The sequence below is a fragment of the Hylobates moloch genome, unplaced genomic scaffold (assembly GCF_009828535.3).
Source record: "Hylobates moloch isolate HMO894 unplaced genomic scaffold, HMol_V3 SCAFFOLD_18, whole genome shotgun sequence".
NCBI classification, from domain to species: Eukaryota; Metazoa; Chordata; class Mammalia; order Primates; family Hylobatidae; genus Hylobates; species Hylobates moloch.
The window spans coordinates 57,802,396-57,820,372 of NW_026652293.1; the positions used below are offsets into that span (position 1 = coordinate 57,802,396).

At 41.0% G+C, this 17,977-nt stretch overlaps 2 protein-coding genes across 7 annotated transcripts in view; one reads left to right on the forward strand and one right to left on the reverse strand.

The window, feature by feature from the left end:
- WDR26 (WD repeat domain 26) overlaps window positions 1-9,974 on the reverse strand; it is a 46,613-nt gene extending 36,639 nt beyond the window's left edge. For 2 of the 5 annotated variants that reach the window (XM_032137335.2, XM_058430936.1), the window contains exons 1-4: window positions 9,462-9,917; window positions 7,461-7,560; window positions 7,256-7,360; window positions 331-467 (exon numbers count right to left, since the gene is read on the reverse strand). In XM_032137335.2, coding sequence (XP_031993226.1) covers window positions 331-467; window positions 7,256-7,360; window positions 7,461-7,560; window positions 9,462-9,883 — 764 coding nt within the window. In that variant the 5' untranslated portion in view covers window positions 9,884-9,917. Of the gene's footprint in view, window positions 1-330; window positions 468-7,255; window positions 7,361-7,460; window positions 7,561-9,461 lie in introns of all 5 variants that reach the window. The other 3 variants (XM_058430937.1, XM_058430935.1, XM_032137336.2) reach the window with 3 other exon arrangements.
- The window catches only part of LOC131381885 (uncharacterized), an 84,685-nt gene continuing 76,559 nt past the window's right edge, over window positions 9,852-17,977 (forward strand). For both annotated transcript variants that reach the window (XM_058430939.1, XM_058430938.1), the window contains exons 1-2: window positions 9,852-10,198; window positions 10,556-10,632. In XM_058430939.1, the coding sequence (XP_058286922.1) occupies window positions 9,882-10,198; window positions 10,556-10,632 (394 nt within the window). In that variant the 5' untranslated portion in view covers window positions 9,852-9,881. The remainder of the gene's footprint in view (window positions 10,199-10,555; window positions 10,633-17,977) is intronic.

Consider the following 17,977-nt stretch of genomic DNA (forward strand, 5'->3'; position numbering starts at 1 on the left):
AAATGTCATTGTTTACTGTGATCCATATCATAGATTTTTAACTACAAAAGCTGTCCTTGGAATGTAATAGGGTTTTCATAGAACATTCTAAAACAGCGTTTCACAGGCAATACATATTTTCTTCTCCCTTTCACCCACTTAAATATATCTCTATCCTAATCTGAACAGTTTCCTAGGATGACCAAAATAGTTGATCCACACAGGAGTGAGTTTACCTAGACAAATATCTAAGAATTTAGCAATAATCAAGATTTTATATTTTGGAAAAATGTTAAAGAAATGTAACTTTGGCCCTCCATTAACCTGAGTTCAAGAACTCAGTTTCCTTACCCACTAAGAACATGAATGCGCTCTGTATTGTATTTCAGCGGCGTCAATTCACAGCGTAGAACTTGAAGTGCCTCCAGGACCTTGCCATCCTCCAGGTATTCTAGGTACTTCTGCTGCAGCAGCAAAAACTTCATCCTCTGACATGACAGAAAGCAGCAGTCAGGGGAAAAAAGTTGATGGAAGTTTCAGAAAATGTTTGTGCCTAAACAGAACAGTAGAAACCATTCTACTATGCCCTTTGAAATAAATTTTTATAAAGCTTCAAGATGACTCAAAATATTTTAGTTTAGTAGAGCCACAGTAGATTAAATGTGACTTTGCTCAATTCCACATCTTACTAAAACTCTGCTTTGAACAAATAATCTCAAATCAGACTAGATCATTAGTGACCGAGGCATCAGCCTTGGAAAAAATGAATTCTCCTCTCAAAGCAATCTCCTAGAATTTTAGTTCTTGTATAAAAATTTAGAACTATTCCAAGTACTTGAAATTTGCTTTTTAAAAAGCATGACTTTATAACTAGGGCACTGGGGGGTTTTATGCAACAGGTTTTGAAAAGATTAGAGAAAAAACAGCAAGTGAACTATTTAAGTCACCATGTGAAAGAGGGAATAAGTAGACCAGAAATCAGAACTAGACACACTCACGAGAAGGAGAAAAGTGTCATATTTTGGCTTATCAAAAGTTAAGACCTGTCCAACAAATGGACTACAAGTTGGTGTGCAAAGTATTGAATTTCCTACGACTAACGTGGACAAGCATAAGCTTGATGCACTCACTCTCTTCTAGGCGGCTATTAAGGGATGTCTACATTAGATGGTTGAACTTAAAGGTTTTTAAAAAGATTCAATATTTGTACTTGTGTATTTCTGACAATCTGATCACTGATGCATTTAAAAATGAAGCACAGGAAACTATTATTTGCTCTTTTCTCCCCTAAACCAATAAACCACTTTCTAGCTTTAATGTGAGACACTTTCACATTTAGTTTTTTCCTGAACTGTGTTTTTGACTTTAATACTTTTAAATGCTACTTTATTTTACTTTTAACTTGAAACCACGTGGTCGCAATCTTAGCAGTTTTTTACAAGAGAAAAGGGATGTTTATAAATATCATTTTGAAACTTCTTTTAAACCTTAAACCTAATTAAGGACCACAGCTTGGAGGGACCTTTTCATCATATTTGCTACTTGTGGAGCTTGAGCAAGCCAATTGATGTAAACAGAGAAGTCAGTAGGTAGGAAATGTTAGTCATATTTAGAGACTCCAAGGAATACAGCGGTAAAGATCTCAAGTCCACTTAAAATTAAAACTTAAAGTACAATTTTTCTTCTTCGTAAGATGCTTTTCTTCTTTTTTTTTGAGATAGAGTCTCACTGTGGCCCAGGCTAGAGTGCAGTGGCATGATCTTGGCTTACTGCAACCTCTGCCTCCTGGGTTCACGTGATTCTCCTGCCTCAGCCTCCCAAGTAGCTGGGATTACAGGCACCCAGCTAATTTTTGTATTTTTAGTAGAGACGGGGTTTTGCCATGTTGGCCAGGCTGGTCTTGAACTCCTGACCTCAAGTGATCTGCCCACCTTGGCCTCCCAAAGTGCTGGGATTACAGGCATGAGACACCGCACCCGGCCCAAAATGTTTACTTTAAAACCATAAAGAAATACACTGCTGTCACGAAATGCTGTGGAGAAATTACCATTTATTTGCAGAATTAACAGTGCAATAAACTGCTCTACAAGATTTTCTATCAGGAGTATTTAGAAGAGAGATATAAACTATAAGCTTATAAAAGTGGTTTCTAGAGAAAGTAAGCAATAATAAACCCTTTCATATAAGTTAGGCATGTGTTTAAATTTATAAGATACAGTGCTTTTGCTTGATACAAATCTCATCTTAAATATATGGCTAAGGAACAGAAAAAAATTCAAACTGAGACACTCCTGTAACTCTAGGAAAATTACACTTATCAAATTTTACATATAAATTTAGAATGACTAATGAATGTTTCAGAAATACATTAATTACCAAGATGCTCTGAAAAGTACATTACTGTACATATAGCCTGAAGTTAACCTTTCTATGTTAAATGAAAAAACTTTGACATTCATCAGGTCACAGAAACCAAAAACTAAACAACGCAAAAAAAAAAAAAAAAATCTAAAAATAAAAGAATTTTATATTTTAAGTCATTCTGGATAGTCGCACCATTTTAGCTTCTGAAAAAAATGCAACTATGAAATGAAGACCTCATATATTTTCATTTATCAATATAATGTTAAAAGTTTCATTCCACTGGGCATAGTGGCTCACACCTGTAATCCCAGCACTTTGGGAGGCTGAGGCGGGTGGATCACGAGGTCAGCAGTTCGAAACCAGCCTGACAAACATGGTGAAACCCTGTCTCTACTAAAAAAAATACAAAAAAATTAGCTGGGTGTGGTGGCGGGTGCCTGTAATCCCAGCTACTTTGGAGGCTGAGGCAGGAGAATCGATTGAAACTGGAAGGCGGAGGTTGCAGTGAGCCAGGATTGTGCCACTGCACTCTAGCCTGGGCAATGAGAGCAAAACTCTGTCTCAAAAAAAAAAATTTTTTTTCATTCCATTTTGTGGTATTTTTTAAATTCAAACTTGAAAATCATAATCAGTTGCAGAACTTTTTCATTTAAATGTCACATGGAACTGGCCAGAGCAGGTGATATAGTTTCTTCACTAAATTTTCTTAGTAATTAGGAATTGAGGGGCTTAAAAAAAAATTTCAGGGCAAGTTTTTTATTTACTTAATATTTATATATTTTTTGGTATTAATCATTAGGCTCCTATGCCCACCCCTCCCCCATTCCAATGTGTGCAGGGACAGTGCCCAAAGCACTATTTCTCCCTTATTTTCCCACCAAGATCTTGATACAACATGTTACTCTCTTTCTATGGGGCAGAGGTGGGGCAGGAGAGCAGAGAAAGGCTGACTAAAACTCTGAGAGAAGCCAATATAAACACATATTTCTGTATATACAGGGAATGCTATAAAAGTAGCACAAGAGCATTTCTCTATGAGTCATTTTATCCAGATCAAGACCAAGAATATTCTCAAACAGATATCAAATCCTGGTATTGTGCCTGGCAACTAACATGCTGCTGGCCAAGCACAGCTAGAAATTTGTTTGAAAGAAAATGTTTATTCTCCAAAAAATCAGTTGAAGTATTTGACAAATATGATAAGGGTGGGGAGTAAAACTGTATTTTACCTCCCAAAATTTAAAGCACAAAAATGTAAATATAACCTCAAGAAAGCAAATACCCTTTAATTAACAAATAATATTAAATATTTACTGAAAACATCGTAAAAATCAGACAAAATTAAAGCTTGCTGAGATGGGGACAGGGCTCTACTAATGTTTATATTAAAAAAAAAATCTTGAAGAAATAAAGACAAAAAAAGATTAGGAAAATAAACTCTCCTTTATGTCTTTCCCCAACTCCCAACTAGACCTCTTAAGAGATTATTTCTGGTCTCTAATGATTTTTCACCATCTCTGGGCCCAGGAAGATCTCCTTCTCCATTTTAATATCTAATAAATTTGAAATTGTTAAGTGACTAGGATAGCTTGAATGATAGTTTCACGTTGTAAATTCTGCTGTTGCTCCCCTAGTCCACCCAATACTGAATTGCTTTATTCCTTCCTTTGCTCCCATATTATTAAACTGAACTCAACATGAAAGAAAAACCCAGAAATTACGATACTCAGAAAGTTTGGTTCTCAAGGGCAGCCTCCTAGCTAATTCAGTAGTGGTTCTAACTCTGGAGTAAGGTCATAGCCAAATCTTATCAATTAAATCATGATTTCTCAGAGAAAAGGGGAAATAAATTATATCTAAACTTGGCTCTCAAAACTCCTATTTGACTTTAAAATATGGACGCCAATTTTTGTTAAGCATATTTCCATTATATTAAAAAATAACAAAATATTTCTAGACATAAAAAAAGTTTTCTACTATTGGTCTTGTATACCCATGCAAATTGCCCAGAAATGGCTAAGTGTATTTGAACCCAAACTAAAAAATGCTGATTTGGCTGGGCACGGTGGCTCACGCCTATAATCCCAGCACTCTGCGAGGCTGAGGCGGGTGGATCAGCTGAGGTCAGGAGTTCGAGACCAGCCTGGCCAACATGGTGAAACCCTGTCTCTACTAAAAATACAAAAAAAAATTAGCCAGGCGTGGTGATGGACACCTGTAATTCCAACTATTTGGGGGGCTGAGGCAGGACAATCTCTTGAACCCAGGAGGCAGAGGTCGCAGTGTGCCGAGATTGCGCCATTGCACTCCAGTCTGGGCAATAAGAGAAACTCCGTCTCAAAAAAAAAAAAAAAAAAAAAAAAAAATGCTGATTCATGAGAGCAACTTCTGCCATTCCTAGTACCATTTAATTGGAAACCATTTAAGCAGCTGGTGCAGTGGCTCACACCTGTAATCCCAGCACTTTGGGAGGCTGAGGCGGGCGGATCACAAGGTCAGAAGTTCGGGACCAGCATGGCCAATATGGTGAAACCCCCACCTGTACTAAAAATACAAAAATTAGCCAGGCATGGTGGCGTGTGCCTGTAGTCCCAGCTACTTCGGAGGCTGAGGCAGTGGAATTGCTTGAACCTGGGAGGCGAGGTTGCAGTGAGCCGAGATCGCACCACTGTACTCCAGCCTGGGCGACAGAGCGAGACTCCATCTCAAAAAAAAAAACAAAAAAAAACACACCAAAAAAAAAAACAAAGGGAGTAGGCTGTAGGGAGAGTGGATTGGGTCAATGAAAACATTCAGGCTTAAAAAATAAAGTACAATTTTAGTCTAGACTAAGCCATCAAATGTGTCTGGGTATGCAATTAAAATAATTATGTTTAAAGAAACCCTAATAGTTGTCTTCTAAGATATTATTACAAATTTAAGCTTATATTAGATTCTCTTCTTCTGGAGATGGGATGGATGAGAAAAGTAAATTTACACACAATTAGAGAGGTGAAGAGCAACTTCAAAAAATGCTGAAATTAATCTTTAAAAGCAATTGATTCATCAATGCTTAAAGTGAGATAAAAGTTGGAACCCCTTTCTTTTTATAAATACCTAAACAGTTTGATGGCATGAGGCTCAGTCAGAGATTTAATCTTCATCTTTTATTAGATCCTAGAATGTTCTACAGACTGAAAAGGCTGTAAAAAGAAAGGATTCCTCCTTATTATCTATAACTACCTTTCTTCAGTTTACATGTTGCCTCTAATGAAGGTTTCTAATGAGATGGTCATAATCGAAATCTAATACAGAACTCTCAAATTACTATAAACAAATAAGAAAAAAATAGGAAGTAAGCCTATCGAATTTTTTACTACTAAATTACAGATATAATTTGGGTGAAGCTTAAACAACCTCCAAGAAATCACACACATTTTAAAACAGTCCACAGGCAAGTTCTTTATTGTCAACACACAAGTAGTGCTAACTTGCCCAATGGGAAAGCAACCTTAATTCTTATTTTGGCCATCTAACTGTTTTTATTTTAGCTCATTGAGTCAAAAGCAAAAATTTATGCAGAATTGCTCAATAAAATGTACTTGGGTATTTTTTTTTTTTAACCCCAAACACACCAATTGAGGAAACTTTAGTTAACGAAAAATTTCCAATCCCTTTGAATATAGATGTTTAACTATTTTAACTTCTGCTTTTATTTTTAAATTTTACTACAGAATTATTTTACAAGTTAATTTATTACCAATCATCTTAGTCAACAGTAGTTTAAAATTTTTAATATTTTAAGTATTTAATGAAAGAATAAAAATACACTACATCATCAATTTAAATGAATTTGTATTTGTTCTTGCTTGTTTGCACCTTTAATTCACCTGAAGCCCATTTCTCTAGGATTACTGTGTAGAATTATACTGAGTTTGAAAACTCTTTCGTAATAAGATTTCAAAAGAAAAAAAAACACAAGGCCCTATTTTTATAGAAAGAGGCAGAAAAGATTGTTTGACTCAATTTAAAAAAAATCAAAATGTAATAGTCATTTACTAATATTTAACAAACAGCTGGTTTCTCTACTTTACTTCCTATTTGCCTTCTTTCTCTCCCCACCCCCAGACAGGAAACTGCTTTTGACAACAAATGAATCAGCTAGAAGTTAAAAAGCCAGCAGCTAGCAGCTGATTCTTCATGGTTTCCAAACTCCAGCATTTAGAAAAAAACTTATTTCCTCTCTCCCTCACCACCATCTACTGAAGAATTAAAGTCCATGAGTCTAAAAGATTCATTAAGATTTATGAAAGAGGCTAACAGGTTAAACTACTAAATTGATCTTGTCAGGGAAATAAGGCCAGTAAGCAGGGCCAAATGGTCAAATCTGCATACAAACCCTCCACCAGAGTGATACGTATTATACAAACTTTGACACTGTCAATTCACACAACTGGAATGCAAGAATGGAAAATGGCCAGCACACCAATGGAGTTGGCTTGAATTAACTATAATTCATAAAGATTAAAAAAAAGATGATGTATCAGCTTCTTAAGGCTGTATGGATATACACACACCCAAACACATTTTCTCTTTAACCAGCACATTCAGTATTTTAAGTAACATAGTAAAAGTATAATTTATCTTTAACTCTATAAATATAAAACCTCTATTAGTAGCACTGAAAGCATGAAGAGCTTTCAATATATTTTTTGTAGAGCTTAATTTATAAAAGTTCAAATGACACATTTACTAAGTATGATTTTAAAGATATAAACTCATACTTTAAAACATATACTCAACCTAGTTTACAAATTATATGAAATTTAACTACTTTTAGGCCTTATTTTTTTATAAGAGGCAGAAGCCTAGAGTTATCAATAACCTATTAAAATAAGCATAAATGTGAAACTAAGAACAAAAGTGTATTTACCACAATTATTCCCAACAACGTTTGAGAGATTTCAAGTGCGCCTCTTACCACAATAGCATGAGGAGAATGCACTAAAGGCTTTAGTTCATTCAGGTCATTTTCTGCCTGTAAAAATTGGTATAAAAAAAAAACAGAAATGTCACAAAATGCACATCAAATCTGTAATTTTAGCAGCAGTCACACAGCTCTATATGCCCTACTTTACCTTATCCCAGTCTCCTTCCATGACATGATTTCGGAATTTGGTAGCAGAAGGATGTTCTAAACGACATCCTGACTCTTGCATGAGGAGATCAACAGTCTGGCTGCAGGAAAGATACAGTGTAAAACAGACCTGACCAACTTTAGGGTTTTAATCTTCCAAATAAACTAATGTCCATGAAAACAGATGCAAAGTTTTTAAGCTAGCCTCATGATGAAGAAAAAAACAGCTTTCATGTGCCTGGTTAAACAAACTTTATTTAAAACTGACACCTACATTTTTTCCTAGTCAAGTTAAAAACCTTTCTTGAAACCAGAATCAATGTAAGTTCTTCCTAGTTTGCCATTTAATGCCTCAATTTAATGTATAAAGTATAAAATTTCTAAAAACGTGCTGTAACCAACTAGTCAAATAAATGAAAAACCAGAATCTACATACTATATCACTACATTTTGAAAGATAAAAACTACTAGCTTCACACAAGGTAACAGAGATGACCCGTATCAGTTAAGAGCTTATATATCCAGGTATTATATTGCATAGAAATTCTACTAGGTCAATCTTTAAAATTAAAATAAATCCAGCATCAAAAATCATTCCCTTTCTCTCTATACTAAAAATAGCAAATTTACTATGGTGTAGGTTCCAAACAGTCACGAGTTATTTCCTCCTGCTGCTGTCAGCTTGCTTCTTGTCTCAGTAATATGTTCTGTTAGCATTTACAAAATCTGTTTTCATACTAATCCTTTTCCCTAGGGAATAAAGTGAATTCTTCCTACCACATATTTGTCGTTGAGCACTTAAAAGATTCATCAACTGTATTTTCTTCCCTCATGTATTCTGGTATCTAAGAACCTTCATTTATCAGTCTTATATTTTTTGTGCTTATGTTCCAATGCTTTCTTATTCAGCTTTAAAACTTAATTTTTAGCTAAACAGTGCAATGATCTGCCTGAAAACCGAAATACTTATGCCACTTTAAAAAAGTTCTGTTCTCCCCACTCTCCAAGAAATCCATAAATGCAAAAGTACACATCGGCTAGCCTGAGAGCTTAATCTACACTCTGAATGCAGGAGACTGCTGCTGCACGTCCTCCCCCCTTCATTTCATTCTGACTCTGCCTCTTCCACCTCCTTCATCAGGCACTCCCACCAATCCTACCTTCCACCCCCTAAGTTTTTCTTTGTGTGTATACAAAACGGTGGTTTTTGCCCAAGGTCGCTGTCTACCTTCACCCTATGTTAGGTATACAAGGCCACCTAAATTATATTTGAAAACAAATGGTTCACCAGATCAGATGTCCTCTTTTCAGAGGCGATCATCTTCTTGGTATTAAACTGAGATTTCAGACTAGTTAGGGTTAGGCCTCTTGTACACACACACAAGGGCCTTTAAACGACATCAACACTGTATCTTCATTATTCCCATCAGATTCATTCAACAACCTCTTTCCAAATGATCCCAGCCCCTCCGTTCCCATAAACACTTGTAGGTGATTGTCTTTCCTGATTGGTAGTTTGCTTGGGTTGTTGTCCGCCACGGTTGGGGGTGGGGAGGTGTCCCACAAAGATGCCTCCAAGATACACTTGAAAAACAAATCCTCCAAGGTTCATTATTTCCACCAGCTCTAATCCACCCCTCCCCCAACACATACAGAGACACACTCCCGCATCTGTCTTTATTGACAGACAATTAAGCTCTGAAGGTGCGTGGGGAGAAGTCATTCTTTGGGTTTCTCCTAACCCTTCCTAACCCCTCAACGCCTGTCTCGTCTCACAATTTGTCAGACTGATTGATTTTCCCCTATTTCCTTTCAGGTCCGCTCCTCCTCCCCGGTCGGCCTGAGCCGCGTCCTCCTGTGTACTGGGTCCTGCGTGCCCAGCACTCATTCTCCTTGACCGAGCTCTTTGAAGCCCCCGTCTCCCGTCCGCCCCTTCCCCTACCCCCCTGGAGCCTCTGTCCCTCGGTCTGTCCATCACCAGCTGCCGGTAAGGGATACTTACTTGAGCCCTAAGCCATTCAAGTGCTGTCCTATTAGCCTAATGACATCCTCATCTGACTGGGAGAGCCGCTTCTTCTTCTTGAGGCTGCTGCCCAGTTCTGGGGTGGCCAAGGAAGAGGAGGCGGCGGTGGTGGCGGAGGCAGCTGCGACGGTGGCTGAGGATGCGGCGGCCGCCCCGCCGGGAACCCCGTTATTGACATTCAGGCTGTTGCTATTGTTGCTGGCGGCGGAGGGGGCGGAAGGCAGGAGCCCATTGGCGTGGGCCAGGTCCCCCGCGGACGACGACGACGAGGGGGACGACTCCCCGTTCTGGGCCGACAAGCAGGCGAGTTCCGGGGTCTGTCCCTGGCCCCCGCCGCCCCCTCCTCCTCCACCGCCGCCGCCGCCACCTCCTCCTCCTCCTCCTGCCCCGTTGGCCTGCATGATGTTGCCGCTGACCAGGCTGTGGCCGCTACTTCGGTGGGGGACAGCAGCGGCGGCGGGAGGGGCAGCAGCCGGGGGGAGTCCCACCACTACCACCACGGAGGAGGAGGAGGAGGAGGAGGAGGAAGAGGACGACGAGGACGGAGGGGAGAGGCCTGCTCTGCCTGCCGAAGCCCCGGGCTCTCCTGCTCCCTCCGCCGCCGAGGCTCGGGGTTTCTTCCGCGGGGGCGGGGAGGCTCCGCCGGTGTCCGAGTCGGAGGAGGAGGAAGCGGAGGCCAGAGTTTCCTCGCCGAGAGAGGCCGTGGTGGGAAGCCGGTGGGGCGAGGCGGGGGAGGGGAGGCGGGGGCCGGGGAGAGGGTCGGGGTGAGAGGGGCTGGGGAGGGGGTCAGGGTAGGAGGGTGAGGGTGAGAGGAGGGGGAGGAGGAGGAGGGGGAGAAGGAGGATCCGGGCCCCCCCCCCCCCCCCTCCCGGAGGCAGCTCGGGGTGCGCGGCCCGGGGGTCGCGCCGGGGGGCGCCGCGGGGCGGCTGCGGGGGCGCGGGGCCCGCCGCTGGGCTGAGCCCCGGCAGTGGCTACGGCGGCGGCGGCGGCGGCGGGCGGCAGCGGAGGCAGCTGCCGCCTCTGTCCTCGGGTCCGCTCCGCTCTGCTCCCTGGTGTGTTGATTCTTCCCCCAGCTGCTGCCTAATGGAGTCCAGGCGCTCGCGTCACAGGAAATGCCTATACTGCCCTCCTCACTCACTTCCGGTGGCAGGTATGGAACCTATAGGGGGCCTGTCACCCAGCACGTGCGTCGGGGGCTGTCCCGGGGGTCAGGGGAGGGAGGCCAGCGGGCCGGCGGAGTCGACCGCGACCCCGACTCCGATCCTTTCCTATCCCCGGCCCCGCTCGGGCCTTTCCCCTTGCGCCCTGGCTCGGCTGGCTCGACGAGCAGTAAGTTCGTAGCCGCCCTCCGAAGCCGGGCGTGCATGGGATGGCAGAGTTGGCGTGCGTGCGTGAGTCCACCAGTGTGGCCTGGGCATGTAAGGTGCGCGGAGGGACTGCACCTTCTCCATCAGGTGCTGAAGGTGAGGGTGGGGCAGGGGGCTAGGAGCTTCGACAGGCAGGAACTTCCAGGCACAGGGCTGTGATAGGCCCCTCTCTTAATGGTAACCAGGACAGAAATCGGGTTTCACAACCTACTTGTTTTAGGGTGGAAAAACTTGAATTTCCACAGCCAAGTGCCACACAGTTGCTGTACCCGGGGGCATCCCGGGAGCTGTGAGATAATGAGCCGGTGAGACTCTGCTCCACCCTGGGAAGGTGAGTTAGTCTAGAGGAGCATATCTGATGGGGACAAGAAGTCACAAAAAGGCTGTGTGGTGTGTAGAGAAGGGGGAGGGACTCTGCTGTTGAGGCTTCACTCTTTTTTAGCACTTGCCCAGCACCTCCTTCTCTCTTCCAGCTGCCTCTTGAGTCACTGCCCAGTTTAGGGAGCAGTAACATAAACCAAACAGTTGCCTCCAAAATATGCATTCTGAGAAGGATTCAGGCACCGATTCAGATCCAGGCTTGAAATTTTTACGTGGCATGTGAGCCTTCTGTGTCATCATGACTTACCAATTTATGTGAATGTAGAAATGCAGCGACAAAGACTGGGCTGAATCTTAATCATTGGCAAATGGTGTGCATTATCCCCAAACAATTATTTTCATGTATGTGGTATAGCATAATATACTCGATATGTACAAAGATTTTCTCAGAAATTTAAAGTCTTTTTCTGAAGTAGTTTTCCTGTGGGGAGGGGAAAAAAAACACCTTAGGTTCTAATTAATACATCATACATCACTGATATTTATTATAGTAACAACAAAGTAATTTTGAGGCCTTTGGAGACAGTCGTTTTTAATTTGGAAATACAATAAAAAATGATGCTGATGAGAAATTAGTAAAGAATCCTGAAGTTTATGGATCCTCAGACAGGAAGAAGTAAGAGGAAGGTCAATGCAGGATCTTACAGGAATTTGGTTTTGTAGTTCTTACTGCTTAAATTTGCTTCCAGGTGGCAGCTGTAATTGCAAGGTGACTCACATACAAATGTTTATATTCACCTGAGGCCGACCTGAGTTCTAGTTGAGGTTCATAGAGCTCTGTCACTGTATCCAGCAGAGCCTGAATTACTAGATAACACCCTCAGAGAGCCCTGTTTGTATATTAACTTTAGGCAACCTTATTATTAAAAGTGTTGTTTAGGCAAAATTTAATTTTTGCAAAGTGGTTTATAATAATTTATTAGGCCCATAGCAACATTGAAGACTTGCCTCTGAATAAAGTCTGTAGGTTTTATAAAGGAAATCAGTCACTTCGTGGCAGCTACAGACAAAGCTCACGCTTCATTAACAAAAGTAAAATGATGAAAAATAAATTGGATTCCATTGCTATCTAAACTCTATTCCAGTTTTTCTAATTTTTAGGTAACCAACACTGCTCGTGTTAGAATTCTGAATTTATAAAGTCCCTTACAGAACATTTTTCTCTGTGCTAAAACACAGCTTGAGAATCTGTCATCTGAACTCTGGGTCTTTAGGTCTTTCTAGAGCCAAGTTTCAGGTCTATGTGCAGACGAACAATTCTGAACTACCACTCTACACACTGAGGAACCTTCAGTAACACCACATTACCTACAGAATAAAATCCAAATTCTGTCTTGCTCACCACAGGTTGGTTTCAGTCTTTCTTTTTCGCTTCATCTCTTATTGCCCCTCTTCAGGGACCTGTCTACTGTCCGCCAAATGTACTGGCTCATTTCTCCTTCAGAGTCTTTGACTACACTCTCCCATCTTTTCTTCACCTGTCTGATTCCAGTCAGTCTTTCAAGACTCAGCTCATTTCAAACCTCCTCAGGGGAGCCTTTCCTGACTTCTACTCTCCTAGCAGTCATTGTGAGTATCATTTATTAGGCTCCTCAATCGCAAAGGCAGCTTGTGATGTAACTTGCTAAGACCCCTTCTTCAGGTCATCAGAGAGAAGGCTTTCTCGACCTCTGTCCCCCTGATTTACCTTCCCCTTTTCACCCTCCTCCTAAAAAAGACTAAGATGAGTTTAGGAACAAAGGTCCAAGTTATCTTTTAGAAAAAAGAAATCAAGTGTGTATTTTGATACTTGATTCATTTGTATTTCTTTCTGTATTGTTTTAAATAGAGACCTGTTAAAAACAGGTCTCTATCTGACCCATCCTGTGTTAGGTTCCAAATAAGAGGTAACTTCTTGTCCTTGAAATAGCAAACAAGCCTTTTTCACATTTCTCACCTTTTTTCAGGGATGCTGTAGAATCAAATATAGAGTAGGTAGTCGAACTAATTGACCTCCAGGCCTTTCCAACTGTAAGAGGTCTGTGAACTGTATGAGACTCCCAACTAATGTATAAATTCCTTGAGGACACGATCTGTGTATTGTTCATATAAGCCAGTATTTTTCGGCTTTTGGGTTGTGACCCATTTGTAAGTCATAAAATCCATTTAGTGGGCCATAATTTGTATTTTAAAAAATAAGGTGGCGAAGTATAAAAGCATAGAAGATATCCAAGTGAATCACGCAAAAGAGGGGTGATTATTATTTTGTGAAATTTTTGTTTCAATGACAGACACATGTCTATGCTTTACAAAGTAAAATATATTTCTTCTGTAGGCCATTGTCAAAAAAGTTTGAAAAACATTCATATAAGCCAGTCCAGACTAGACTAGAAGGCAACTCAAGAAATAGGTGTTGGATATATAATTAACAAATCACTAGTACTGCCTACGGCAACTATTTTTTTTTGTTTTTTGAGACGGAGTTTCGCTCTGTCGCCCAGGCTGGAGTGCAGTGGCGCGATCTTGGCTCACCGCAAGCTCCATCTCCTGGGTTCACGCCATTCTTCTGCCTCAGCCTCCTGAGTAGCTGGGACTCCAGGCAACCACCACCATACCCGGCTAATTTTTTGTATTTTTTTTTTTTTTAGTAGAGACGGGGTTTTACTGTTAGCCAGGATGGTCTCAATCGCCTGACCTCGTGATCTGCCCACCTCGGCCTCCCAAAATGCTGGGATTACAGGTGTGAGCCACTGGGCTGGCCTTTTTTTTTTTTTTTTAAAATACAGACACGGTCTCATTATGTTGCCCAGGCTGGTCTGAAACTCTTGAGCTCGAGCAATCCTCCCGTCTTGGCCTCCCAAAGTGTTAGATTACAGGTGTGAGCTACCACTCCTGACCCCAAGACAACATCTTAACTGTAAAAATTAAACTCTACCATATTTTTAAAAGCTGAGATAGTATAAATGTTTATAATAAAACATAAAACCAACATTTCTCACAAGTCTTTGTAACTAGTAGAGACTGTAGTTGTTCTGTCCAGATATAAGTGTGGTATATCAACTTGGTACTTAGCAACACTGATATTTAATTTGTTAAATTTTTGTTAGGAAGAGGTAGTTTTCAGATCTCAGGTGTCTTTGGGAAGGAATATTTTTATATTTATATCTCCAGCTTCAGTCCTAGCTTTTCTTTGGGATGCTAAAATTGTCTAGCTGGACTTGTTGGGCCTGGGTGGGATTGGGAGAATTCAGGAGAGCACGGTTCTTGGGCCAGAACAGTTGGTCAGCTGATTGACTCTAGGCAAGTCATTTAACTTTCGCAGCCCCTCAGGCATGTCATGTGTAAGTGGGGATGACATTGGCCTACCTGCTTGCTAGAGTTAATGTGTGGGTCATGAGATAACAAATATAACAAATATTTGGAAAAGTAATATGTTGAGATAGTTTAAAATAAAATTTAAATCTCTCTTCATTTAGAAAGGATTTGAGGCAGCTAAATGCAGAGGTATAAGATGGTTTTTTGGTTATGATTGTTTCTGAGCTGTGACTCTGTAGTCACTTTCTTACTCAGCCCTGCCACTCAGCTGTATTCCTCTGTAGCTCTGGGCAGACCACTCTGAACATGGCTTCATATTGGCCTTCTATGAGTGGGTGAAGGACATAGTCATCTGGCAGTTTTACCTGCTGTTCTATGCATGCCTCTCCGGCGCTTGCTTATTTTCCCCTTCTGCAAACATTCCGTTCATGCCATGGACATTCAGTACAGTCCTGTAAGCAAGGGTAGGGGCGGCACACCAGGTGGAGTTAAGCACAAAGACAGGACGACTGCTTTGCCACAGGCGCCTTTACAACCAGCAGTGAACAGTTAGACATATTCACCTTCCTCTCAGTGGAAAACAGTCCTCTTCTCAGTAGCCCTCTCATGTTCTTGAGACCCATTTGGTATAAATAACAATGTTGCAGGAAATTTCCTGAAGGAACTGAAATGAACCATAGAAATGAGATCGTTCTTTTCCTACCACGCAGCTGGGATTAGACTGCTTAGTTTGTACTTGCAGCACTGACTTTGCAGTATGGGTCGTATTTAAAAAAAAAAAAATTAACACTCAGCTATGGGTACAAAGATAGTCACTGAAACATTATTATTTAATTTTATTTATTTATTTATTTATTTATTTATTTATTTATTTATTTATTTTTGAGATGGAGTCTCACTCTGTTGCCAGGCAGGAGTGGCGGGGTTTCACCCCGTTAACCAGGATGGTCTCGATCCCCTGACCTCGTGATCCGCCCGCCTCGGCCTCCCAAAGTGCTGGGATTACAGGTATGAGCCACTGCGCCCAGCCAATTTTGGTGTTTTTAGTAAAGATGGGGTTTCACCATGTTAACCAGGATGGTCTCGATCTCTTGACCTCATGATCCGCCTGCCTCGGCCTCCCAAAGTGCTGGGATTACAGGCATGAGCCACCACGCCTGGCTGCATTATTATTATTATTATTTTATTTTGAGTTAGGGTCTTGCTCTGTTGTCCAGGCTGGAGTACAGTGGTGCAGTCATGGCTCACTGCAGCCTCAACCTCCAAAGTTCAAGTGGTCTTTCTGCCCCAGCCTTTCGAGTAGCTGGAACTAAGGCGCACACCACCACACCTGGCTAATTTTTTATTTTTTGTCTAGAGTCAGGGTCACCCTATGTTGCCAAGGCTGATCTTGAACTCCTGGGCTCAAGCAGTCCTCCTGCCTTTGCCTCCCAAAGTTCTGGGATTACAGACATGAGCAACCACTTCTGGCCTGAAGCATTAAGAGCAAAAAGAAAGTGGTAATCACCATGTGCTGATATGGCTATAGTACCAAGATATGTTATTAAGTGAATAATGCATGTTAGAAAAGTGTGCATAATATGATGCATTTTGGTAAATAAATTTATGTGTATATGCACATATTGTTTTCTCTGGTAGGAAAGAAAAGCATAAACAGGGTTTCTCTTTGATGGATGGACTGGGGTAGTGAGGGGAGAAGTTCTTATTTTTCCATTTAATACTACTCCTTAGTGTTTGAATTTTATAGCTGTATACAGTATTAAGTATTTCTAAAAAGTGCCAAGGGGTTATTTGGGTTGTGAGATTGTACATAATTTTTCTTTCTTTTTATATTAATGTTATGCTTCTAAAGCACTCATGTTTTTAAAAGAATACTCAAAAAACATCAAAATGTTCATAATAAAAACATGCCAGATAAGGCAATGTTATTAAGTGTATTTGACAGTAAGTATTTGTTTTTCTAAAATCTCCTTCTCATTACCCATACCTCTTATATTCTCAGACTGCCATCTCTGCACACACCCACCCCATCTCTCATTTGGTTAAGTTCATCTGGGCAATAAAGGGCAAAAAGACATTCCTATTTATTAACTTTGAAAAGTAGGTAAATAATTAATAGCCCCAGGAGTCCCTGCATAGACTCTAACAACAGGCCCTTTGGGCAGTCTTCCTTCTTCTCAGTTTCCAATGTGTTGTTCATCCCTCTGGCATTATGAGAATCACAATAATCAATGGTAAAACACAATTATGACTGTTAACAACAAATTCTAATTATCATAAGAAAATGTTTCTGAATATGTGTATGCATCCCCTGTAGATGTAATGGACCAATAACTAGGCATTTAAAACTGAAAAATTTTAAAGACTGTAGTAGATTATTCATAAAGTTTAAAAAATTGTTGAAGAGATCTTGAGGCTTCTTCAGTTAATCGTTTTTTAAAATTATGCTCTTTAAATAATACTAAATGTATAGGCAAACATGAAATATTATAATAGCCTAAATTTAAAAAAATTTATTAAGTGAAAGACCACGAATGTCAGCAACAAAAAGCAAAACAGTAACTCTTAGCTTCTTGTGGCTAGTGGAGGGGTGCTTGGCCAACTCAGGACTAACAGAGTTTGGGAGATTTGTTGATTCCCTTCGAATTTGTTGATTCGTCTTCCTTCGTTGCTCAGGCAGGAGTGCAGTGGCACGATCATGGCTCACTGCACCCACCTTGAGGTGGGCTCAAGCAATCCTCCCACCTCAGCCTCCCAAGTAGCTGGGACCACAGGCATGCACTACCACACCTGGCTAACTTTTTGTAGAGTCAGAGTCTCCCCATGTTGCCCAGGCTGGTCTTGAACTCCTGGGCTCAAATAATTATCCCGCCTCAGCTTCCCAAAGTGCTGGGATTATAGGCAAGAGCCTGGCCTCTCTTACTGGGGTTTGTATCATCACACATAACAGTAGCCTTTCTCTATAAGTTCCTGAAAAATAAGGAAGTACATTTTCTGCTACACCTCTGACCCCTTATTTCAGAAAGTCTTTTTCTCTGTCCCCAGATTATTGACAAATACTGTGGCATAGAAGTAGATGTGTTTTTAAGATTTAGCCAGAGTGTCAACAACACTGTTCTTTTCATTTTGTTTCCTAGTGCCCAGTTGTTCCATTCTTAGCCTTTTTTTCCCTGTGATGGTGCATGTCCTTAGCAGGGCTTCTGTGATTATGAAGTAATAGCGCTAACACTAGGAAGACAAGGTTGTAAGTGCTTTACATATATTGTACTCTTTTAATCTTCCCGTCAACCTTATGAAGGCTGTCTTTTCATTAGCCACATTTTACAGGTGAGAAACTGAAGCACAGAAAACTTGAGGTCATATGGCTGGTGTGTGGCTCCAGAGCCGTGTTCTCAACCCCTTCATTACATGAATTTTTGGAGATGGCTTGTGTTAGTCCAAAAAGTAGCCACT